Source organism: Triplophysa rosa, linkage group LG5 (genome assembly GCF_024868665.1).
Source record: "Triplophysa rosa linkage group LG5, Trosa_1v2, whole genome shotgun sequence".
In the NCBI taxonomy this organism is placed as follows: Eukaryota; Metazoa; Chordata; class Actinopteri; order Cypriniformes; family Nemacheilidae; genus Triplophysa; species Triplophysa rosa.
The window spans coordinates 82,536-93,354 of NC_079894.1; the positions used below are offsets into that span (position 1 = coordinate 82,536).

General features: G+C 44.6%; 1 protein-coding gene across 1 annotated transcript; it reads right to left on the reverse strand.

Annotated features, from left to right (window-relative positions):
- Positions 1–8,749: 8,749 nt before the first annotated feature.
- Positions 8,750–10,798, reverse strand: LOC130554297 (GTPase IMAP family member 9-like). Its single transcript, XM_057333831.1, has 3 exons — positions 10,671–10,798; positions 10,119–10,181; positions 8,750–10,041 (listed from the first exon to the last, which is right to left on the reverse strand). The coding sequence occupies exons 2-3, from the start codon at positions 10,128–10,130 to the stop codon at positions 8,971–8,973; spliced, it is 1,083 nt and encodes a 360-aa protein (XP_057189814.1). The 5' UTR covers positions 10,131–10,181; positions 10,671–10,798; the 3' UTR covers positions 8,750–8,970.
- Positions 10,799–10,819: the final 21 nt, after the last annotated feature.

Below are 10,819 nucleotides of genomic sequence, written 5' to 3' on the forward strand. Positions count from 1 at the left end.
ATCTGGCCCTCCCGGCTGAGCCTGGTTTCTCCCGGGGTTTTTTTTCTCCATTATTCAGCATTGGAGTTTGGGTTCCTCGCCACAGCAGAGCAGTGCAGTGTTGGCTTGCTCACCGGGAGACTGCATTTATTTATTTATTTATTCATTTATTTATTAGATATTATTTATTATAATGATCTTGCTTGGTCTATAAACACCATGCACTGTGCTGTGTTTTACCTTTCTGTGTTTTTCTTATTTGCTCCTGTAAAGCTGCTTCGGAACAATGCACATTGTGAAAAGCGCTATATAAATAAAATTGAATTGAATTGAACTCCGCAGGTCTTCTCTTCGAGAAGAGCACCAGGATGAGAAGAGGTGCCACTTATGGGCGTATAGCCGCCTAGTGGCCGAGGCCCTAGCCTGAGTGATGTCCCAACTACCGCAGGGGGTGGGCCACTCAGGATCTCCTCGTCCCGTCCAAACATGGAAGTTCCAGGGGTCTGCCTGGGATGCCGTAATGTGCCCTTCCCCTGGGAAAGCAGGTCCTTCGCCAGGGGGATCGGCCAGGGGGGGTTGTTGTCAAGAGCATTAACTCCGAGAACCAAGTCCGGGAGGCGTACTTCCGCTTGCCCTGTGGCCAGCTGTGCGCTAGGGTATCTGTGCCGAGGGGTCCCTCGGTCAGGGAGTACCAAAGCGGGCAATGGGAGGAGTCCGGGGAGGCAACAGGTCCACCTGCGCCTGGCCGAACTGCTCCCATATGAGCTGGACTGCGAGGGGATGGAGTCGCCACTCTCCGCGAGGCATCGACTGATGAGAGAGCGAGTCGGCTGTCTGGTTCAGGTCGCCTGGGATATGTGTGGTTCGCAGGGAGCTGATCACCTGCTGACTCCAAAGGAGGAGGCATCGGGCGAGTCATGTTAACTGCTGTGAGCGAATGCCACCCTGTCGATTGATATACGCCACGGCAGTTGTGCTGTCCGACCGGACCAGCACGTGCTTGCCCTGCATGAGAGGCTGCAGCCTCTTCAGTGCAAGTAGCACAGCCAACAACTCTAGGCAGTTGATATGCCACCGCAGGCTGGGGCCCATCCACCGCCCCGACACTGCGTGCCCGTTGCACACGTCACCCCAACCGTGCAGGGAGGCATCCGTCATCCCACAACGTGCCTTGAGACCTGCCCTAGGGGGACCCTGTCCGCCAAAAAGGTCATTGAAGACCAGGGGGTTAGGGTGCATCGGCAGAGAGGCGTGATGACCATACGCCTGCTGCCGGTGTGCCACGCTCTCCAGGGAACCCGACTCTGTGGCCAGTGTTGGAGCGGTCATATGTGTATCAACCCGAGGGGGACCACCCCCCGAGGATGCCATGTGCCCCAGGAGCCTCTGAAATAGTTTCAGGGGGACCGCTGACTGCCTGAAGTGTTTCAGGCAGTTCAACACTGACTGAGCGTGCTCTGATTCAGTCACACTGTCATGGAGACAGAGTCGAGTTCCATACCGAGAAAGAGGATGCTCTGCACAGGGGAGAGCTTGCTCTTCTCTCGGTTGACCTGTAGTCCCAATCGATCTAGGTGCCGAAGCACTAGGTCCCTGTGTGTACACAACAGATCTCGCAAGTGTGCCCAGATGAGCCAGTCGTCGAGATAAGTTTAGTACCCGCACACCTCTCTCCCTGAGGGGAGTGAGGGCGGCTTCCACGATCTTCGTGAAGACTCGTGGGGACAGGGACAGACCGAAAGGGAAGACTCTGTACTGATATGCCCGCCCTCGAAAGTGAGACATGAAAGTAAGCGTCCTTCAGGTCGATTGCCATGAACCAATCTTGACATCTGGTAGATAACAGGATGCGCTTCTGCGTGAGGATCCTGAACGGCAGCTTGAGTAGGTGCCTGTTCAGGGTACGCAGATCTACCAAACCCCCCCTTTTTGGGGACGATGAAGTACGGGCTGCAAAACCGAGTTGGATCGCGTAGCCGAGACAGATTGTATCCCATAGCCACCGTGACGGTTTGGGGGCTCTAGTCAGGCACCCAGGGACCGAGACAGGGGCTAGGGGTACGATCTGCTTCATCGACCTCCCAGGGGGTGGTTCGATGGCGAGCAGTGCGGATCCCTTGCCGTGGGGTGCCCCCGGGGAGGAGATCGGCTCTGCTGCTTACCTGCCTGGCAATGATGTAGCACAACGCACTGTCGATTGAGAGTGCTGAGGGCTACTGATTATCCTCGACATTGGGTCTCGCCGTGACGCAACGTCGAGTTGCTGTAAGGTCGGAGCCAAGATGTCCCGACCAGAGACTATTCTTCTCATGAGAAACAAAGAATGGTTCTAAGCACAGTGGGGAACCTAGGCCAAAAGGGTGCCCCTTCCTGAAAGAACAACACACCGATTCCTGATCAAAAGATAATCATCTCGGGAAAAGGACAGAGAGCATCTCTCAATACAGTGAGAAACCTGAACCAAAAGGACACCTTCCTTTGAGAAACAACAGACTCCCTCCAGTACAGCAAACTCCCTACTGAGCTAACACCTACATCTCAAACGATGCATACAAGTGAATCACAGATGCAGACCTCACCCTGCACCCCCAACTGTTCCTTTCCTCCCCTCTCACTCAACGCAGGACACCCAAAAGCTCTGAGAACCGTACACAAGAAAAGAACACGACACATACACAAAAACATACACATGTTTGGTAACATCCAAAAGGTCTCAGTGCAACTGGTACAATGGTCTCACTCCCATAACAACAATGTAATGACAAGGTTTTGTAAGAACTTAACAAACTTCTCTCAGTGCTGGAACATTTCTCACACATTTGGTGACTTTCACCAATCACCTACTGTATGCAGATTAAGTACAGCCCCAGGGATCACAAGACCCAATCACAGCCAAATTCCTAACTCTAAAGAATATTTCCATAATGCTTTGTTCTGGTTTGGTATTTAAGGGAAGTTGACAAAAATATCAGGGAATCTGTAGCCAGATCTCCCGCACAAATTCCTGTGTGTCGTCTCTTGCCAGGTATGCAACACTGAACTTCTCTTTGCTTTATTTCTTATGATTTTCTATTAATTGTTATTGAATTATATTGATTGCCATTGATTATTGAATTGAACCTTGAATTGGATTTTGAATTATGCTTACCTGGCTAATAAATTGTTATGTTTGAATTCATTCTGTATTGTTCTGAGTTTATAAACTTTAGTAGATCACGCTATATCCTTTGTTACCGCAAATCTACGTTCAGGTTAGTGACGGACTAGAATCCTGTATTAGGTGGAGCATTGGGCACACCAGCTGAGATTCTAGAGCTCCGGCTAACTGCTTGGCATTAGTTTAAGTGTAATTAGACCGTAGGGGCTATCGTTTCCGTTTAGAACAGCAAATGAGTTGTCTGACCAATCTAAATAGGGCAAGTCACCAAAACCTCTGGTTATTGTAATATTATTCTAACTAAGTGTACATAGGAAACTATGGCATGATTATATAAAGCTACCATCAGAGGAAGTAAGATTGGTCTATTTATCTCTATGGAGTGGTCATGACCTCTGGTTGGAAAAATCATTACTTTAATTAAGTTGTCAATAGTCTAAGGGGACTAGATCAAATAATGTTTCAGGAAGTGCTGGTTGGAGACGGCCATCTGAGCATTACTAGTCATAGAAACCTCTGGCAGTGACCAAGACTGGCGAGTTTGTGACCGTGAGATCCGCATATAACGGCCGGCGCGAGACTCTAAGCGACATTGAGAATCGGATGAAGGAGTGTAATTTAGAATAAAACAGAGGAATCAGACATCCGTCCAAATTTCACAATTATTAATGATTAATGAAGTTAAATGTAAACTAAATGAGAAGTCGAGATATTATTAAATTGGAGTCAGATAAAATAGAGGTAATTAAGTGAAATGTGCTTTCATGCAAATACTGTTTCACTAAACAAAGGAAGACAAGAACACGTGTGAAGCCTTCGCCACGCCTCTGGATACCGTCATTGGACCAGCGGGTGGTGCCTTACATTGCCAAACACCATCGTGTAGAGGGTGAGAGCGGCTGGGATAAACACCCAGAGAGAGAGGAAACTCTTAAGAAAGTGGGCTGTTGGGACGGGGCAGGAACCGTCCCTGGTGTCAGGCCCGATGGTATTCTCGATATCCCTGGGGTCTTCCCATGAGGGCCGCTTCTGCTTTCGCCGCGGCTTCTGATGGGCGCGATGGTCTCCTCTTCGATGTCTCCTCCGGGGGGGCCGCCTGAGTGGGGGGCGCCGGAGCCGGAGGGCGTCGAAGAGGACCAGGGCTGCTGGGAAGCAGACGGTGCATGGGACTCGATGGCCGAGGGTGGACTGAATCACCAAACAGCCCCCCCCCCTTGCGAGATGGGTGCGTCGAGAAAGCGGACCTTGTCGGTGTTACTCATCTGTGGAAGGTTCGGCCAGAGGTGTCTGTCATGGACCACAAGTGTGGAAATCGCCCGACCCAGGGCCCGCGCGGTCACCTTGGTCGCCCGTAGAGCAAGGTCGGTGGCGGTGCGGAGTTCCTGCATAAGCGCTGGGTCGGTCTTACCCTCGTGGAGCTCTCTCAACGCCTTGGCCTGGCAGGAGCCATAGCGTGGAGAGAGGAGAAAGTCAGAAGTTTATAGGTTCTCAAGAGCGAACCCCATCTGTCGGCTCGACACAACGTCGAGAGACCGACAGAAAGGGAAATAAGTGACATGAATTATACAAAGCAAAACTACTAATAAATATCTTTTGAATGTGTTTTAATTGTAACAATTGTTGTAAACAATTTTAGCACAAGACTGCAACGTAAATTAAAATGGGTCTACTTATGAAACCATTGCAATAACATTTAGTATTTAAATGGCAGTTATCCTTGATGACATTTATTACTGATAGATGATTACCAGCCAGAATTTCTCATCAGTAGTCAACTAATGTTACCTTCACCCAGAAAATCGTGAGAAAAGACGCAAACGTTACATGATGATGTGCTCGTCTAAATGAGTTAAGATACGCATGGCATTATCATTGTCATGAGCTAGCAACATCACGCATTTACACTAATTCAGTCTTTTTCTAAATACACAGCCAATAATCTTAAATAACTTAATAGAGTAACGTTAACTGTAAACTATAGCACTGCTGACTAAACCCAGCTGACAGGACACATGTATGTTAATTTAACAGACTATGTGGTGGAATCAGGCAACAAATTACTTAATAAACCTGGCAGAGCGTACTCATAACAGATATAAGAACCCAGCCAACATGTATATGTGGGCCCCATGTGGTTTATAGTGGGGCTACATAGGTATCAAGTGGGCATGGTCCCAATATGGGCATCTTATATGGGGCCTGCACGGTTAAGCTAAATAGGTCACACATGGGCTAACAAAAAATGGGCTCCCTATATAGGTCTCATATGGGTCATTTATGGGAAATAAGTGTATGGGTGCCACATGTAGGGCCCTCATGGACAACCCATGTGGTTCTCACATGGGCAAACACAATCAATCTCATATAGGCTGCCCATGTGGGCCCAAGGTAGTACTCGCATGGTTGATCTGTATATGGGTTCTGAATGGGTAAACACATATGGGGACCTCATGGCCAACCCATATGTTTATCCGATGTTGATCGGATTAAAACTCTAGGAGGAGTTCGTTAAAGTACGATGCCTGGAAATTGCAAATATTTACCAAATTGCACAGGAAATTAAAAATAAAAGACTTCCTGTTGGGTTTAGAGATATGCTTCAAGAGACTTTTCTTAATGATTCGGGGTGTGTCATGAGCCTTCCAAATTTGGTACATGTACGTATTGCGTAGCGGTCTGGGCAGTTCTAGGTGGTGCTAGCGAGCCATTTTGCCACGCCTAACTTTGAAACCCCTATCAGACGTAAATTTTTGCCACGTCTGCTGGTGTGCAAGTTATTGTAGTCTTTATTTTATATATGCACAATTTAGAATCTTTTAGACTGTAAATCGTATTATATTGTATTGTCATTGTGTTGAATGTCTGTACTAGAAGCTTCCAACACCAAAGAAAATTCTTTGTGTGTGCAAGCACACTTGGCAATAAAGCTCTTCTGATTCTGATTCTGATTGTGAGTTTTTGAGCATGTTTAGGCCTTCAAATTAGCGATCAAAGAGGGAGAAGAAGAAGAAACAACACAGAAACAAAAGGGCTCCTAATTAAAGCTGCGAACAGCGATGTTCGGGCCCTCGCGGAAAGTGCCACCGCAACCCGATTGCATAAGGAAAACAGTAAATGGTAGGCGATAAAATTAATGCAGGTGAATTATAGTAGGATTTGTTATTCATTTAAATGTGTCACATTCACTTTTGCCAGCTGGTGGCGCTATTGCTATAAGAGAACACTGACATGGATATGTGTTCAGGCCAGGACTTTTATCAAACATGTGAAGTGTGAGGCCGGTCAGACATTGTGTGCCTGAGTTACTATAACTTCCTGTTTCATGGCGAAACATCAAACTTTGTCAGGCCGCCACGGACACGCCCCTCAATGAAAAGTCAAGAACTTGCAATGTATCATCACAAAGGTCTGAAGATCATACTGGCCAAATATGATGCTGATCTGTTCAAATCTCTATGAGGAGTTAATCACAGTTTAAAACATGGCACTTCCTGCTGCCTGCAGGTGGCACTATAACAGTATCTTAATATTACCATGTAGATGTCTTCAGGCCAGGACTTTTATCAAATGTGTGAAGTCTGGGTGAAGTCTGGGGCCTGTTTGATATTGTATGCCTGAGTTACAACAACTTCCTGTTCATGGCGAAACGCCAAACTTTGGATGGCCGCCAGGGTCACGTTCCCCGTGAAAAGTCAGGATCTCCGCAATTTAGCTTCGCAAAGGCCTTAAGATGAGAATGACATGAAGATGATGTTGATCGGATTAAAACTCTAGGAGGAGGAGTTAAAGTACGACGCCTGGAAATTGCAAAAATTTACCAAATTAAATAACAATATTAATAAAAATAACGGACTTCCTGTTGGGTTTAGAGATATGCTCCAAGAGACTTTTCTTAATGATTCGGGGTCTTCTAAGAGCCCACCAAATTTGGTGCATGTACGTTATGCGTAGCGGTCTGGGCAGTTCTAGGTGACGCTAGCGAGCCATTTTGTCACACCTAATTTTGAAACCCCTATCAGACGTAAATTTTCGCCACGTCTGCTGGTGTGCAAGTTATTGTGAGTTTTTGAGCATGTTTAGGCCAAATTAGCGATCAAAGACGAAGAAGAACACAGAAACAATAGGGCTCTGCACTGCGGTGCAAGCCGATGGCTTGCTCCCTCGTGCTAGGGCCCTAACAAACCACACAAAACCATAATACACACAATTTCCTTAAAAAACCCCACACATCCTTTCGCCATCCATACCACCACTCACACACACACACGGGGTCCAATTTCCCCCCACACACACACTTTATCCAATGAATCAGGCGCGCACACACACACACATTTGAAGCAGGACAGGAGCGTTGAATGTAGGTGACTAAAAGCTCACCTTACCGTAATGCGTCCGACGTAGCCGAAGCTGTAGTACAATAAGAGCAACCCCTTTCACGTGGTACACTTCACGCCGTTCTTCTCCGAAGGACTACATAGGGGCTTAACTCACCACCATAGGACAGGCACACGATTCCTCACATGAAAGATACTGGAGCGAGAAATCCACTAGGAACAAACAGCCACCACATAAACATTACAGCTTACCCTCCAGTAAAACACGATATCAATTTACGGATAGCGTTTTACCTGCATCCAACAAAGCAGCGTTACGTGCTTTAAGCTGACTGCAATCAGATTCGCCCCAGCACACGAGCAAACCCTCAACCATTCTGTGCCAACCATTCAAAATTACGCATAACCGGAAATGACCCAACACGCCATATGATTGGTCCCTATAGACGAGGCTGACAATTAATGCCCCAATCCCCCAGGCCCATACGCACCTGCATACCCAGACGCTAAGCCGCTGTATATTACATATTTCTGCTGTGTTTTACACCGTCATCTCAATTCTCAGAAAACAGGCTGATGTGTTCCTGGTTCTATGAAGTCCCTCCTTTTGAAACGCTCTGATTGGTCAAGCTGAGTCAGTCTTTTGTGATAGGTCTACTGCTTCGAGTGTGTCTTGAGATGTCCCTGTTTCAGGGGACAGGTTTATGTAAAATTTGGCCGTGATAATGTAACTGCTGCAGGAAGTAGCTTGTAGTCCACACAAGCCGTTCATTGTAGTCTTTAAAAAGTGATTTCTGTTAAAGGAAATTTCTTCCGTTCCTGTGAACTCTGAGCATTGTGATGTGGCAGATGTTGTTTATGCTTAAACTGCTATACCACTCACTAACTAAATTTAAAAAGTGAAATTCCATCAAACCTCCACTCTAATGTTAAAAATTAAAGTCAACAGCCTGACTAAAAGAATACACTGCCACACTAATGGTGACTTAAAAACAAATCAAAGAATATTTTACAGTTATTCAACCAACTGTAAATATCTAATAAATGTTCAATTTAGACATAATAATAATTTAAAAAATGATGTCAGGGTGAACACAGTGATGAACACTGCGTTCCCATATACTTATCAACCCTCATTTTATGTGCTGGGATTTTGAAACAAAAGGGACCAATTGTGTTTAATGGTGATAGTTTACCTTCTGATATTTGTTTTTATAACTATATAAATGTAACTATATAAATATGAGAGTTCTTCACAAAAACACAGAGCAGTGCAGATTATCAGTTTTATTCAGTGTAACTCAACACTACTCATCATTTTAAAATGACATGACATGATTTATTTTCACAGAGTACATAACATCACTTCATCGTCTTTATTATCATCATTTCTATTTCATATTTAAAAAAAATCTTAAAGCAGAAAACAACACAATGAATGTCCAACTACTGACATTGCCTATAGGTTATTTCATCATGAGCTGTAAAACATCAGCAGCTTCATTGTTTTGCTGTAAAAGCTGCAGCAGCTCCAGCCAAACCTGCTAACACTGTAACAGGAAACACATTTCCTCTGAGAAAGTGACTAATCACAGCTCCAGCAGATGCAGCACACGCAACATCTCCTGTCTTCAGCAATAACTGTCTAAGAGCGCGGGGACGCTCACGAGAAGATGAAACATGCTGATTCTTCAACATCAATTTCCAAAGAATTTCTACGCAAACTCCGACAGTTGAAGCTAATCCTCCTGTACAGAAACCATTAGTGAACGTCCGTCCATTTAAAAAGTCTTTCTTCCACACAGCAACACCTCCTGTCACTACAGCAAAAACCATAATTATACAGACAGATTTCAGCTTTATATGTTTAACAAACAGATGTTTGAACCCCTTCCAAAGAGACTCTTGTTTTTCCAGCTTGGCTCTTTTTTGTTCTTTCCTATCCTCCTCTGCTTTCTTCTCCTTCTCTCTTCTCCTCTCAGTCTCCTGCACCATTTCTAGTGTATAGCAGGAGTTTGTGTTGTCAGACAGCAGTCTGTTGATCTTCTCCATGAGTCCAGTCACCTGCTCTCTGTTTGCTGGAGCTTTAATGTTAAACCCATGATATCTCTGACCACATTGACTAATGAAATCAGACAACTGAGTATTTTCCCTGATAAGTTCTCCTAGTGATCTCATGTGTCTCTCATCTGCATGAGTGAAGAGCACAAGAGTAAATCTGAGAGCTTCAACACCAAACATCTGCACAAACCAACTAATGAAATCCATCTCCTGCTCAGTGAATGTGTTTAAAGGCAGAATAAGCAGGATGGCATGAGCTCCTGGTGAACATAATTCAAGAGCTCTCTTCAGCTCAGAGACTGAATCAAAGTCAGTGTGAGTGGAGAATCTGAAGTCTGGAGTATCAATCACTGTCACACTTCTGTCATTAACAGCATCAGTGTGTGTTCGACACACTTTGGTCACTGATGAAGAGCTCCTTTTCGACTCAAACACAGTTTTATTAAAGATGATGTTTCCTGTGGTACTTTTTCCTGATCCAGTTTTACCGATCAACAGCATCACTATGTTCTGAAACAAGTATAAAATCACATAAAACGAATTGTACACATGTTATTTCTATCAAAATTACGAAAAAAGAGACACACCTGCTCCATCATCTGAAGTTGCTTTATTTCTTTGCTCAAAGACTTTCCATCGAAAAAAAGGGTCTAAATTGAATAACAACAATAGCACAAGTTAACCAAGCAGCACAAACAAAGATATAGGCATAGTTAGTTTTTTGTTTATAATGACCTGAAAAACAATGAAATTTGTATAAAATCTGTAGCCTACATGGTAGAGTGAACAACAGTTAACAGAGAATCACTGCTAATAAATTAATAAGTATGGACATAGAATAAAATAAGTGAAACATTATTAAATGAACAAGCAATACTTGCTGACTCACACAACCACTGGTTTAAAAGTACATTACAATCCGACAGCATATTTCATGATGTTCAATAGGTCTATATGCTATTTGTCAGGATGATGTGATGCGTACATATATCTATAAACATTCTTTTATCATTAATGCTTTCACAAAGTGAAAACAGAAGTTATACCTAATATCAGATTTTGGTTTGTTTGAGATTATCGTTCAACTGGCCATATAGCCTACGTCATATTTAAAATTAGGCTGTAACTTGAACACTTACCAAGAAGAACAGAGTATAGGCGATGTAATACGCTTCCTTCAGGAGATAAATGACAAGACTTTCACTTCTAACAAAGGTGTGTAAAGGATCACATGATGCACTGAGCAGCCAAACAGGTTGTAGAAAGTGAAGGATATTAGAGTTTTGTT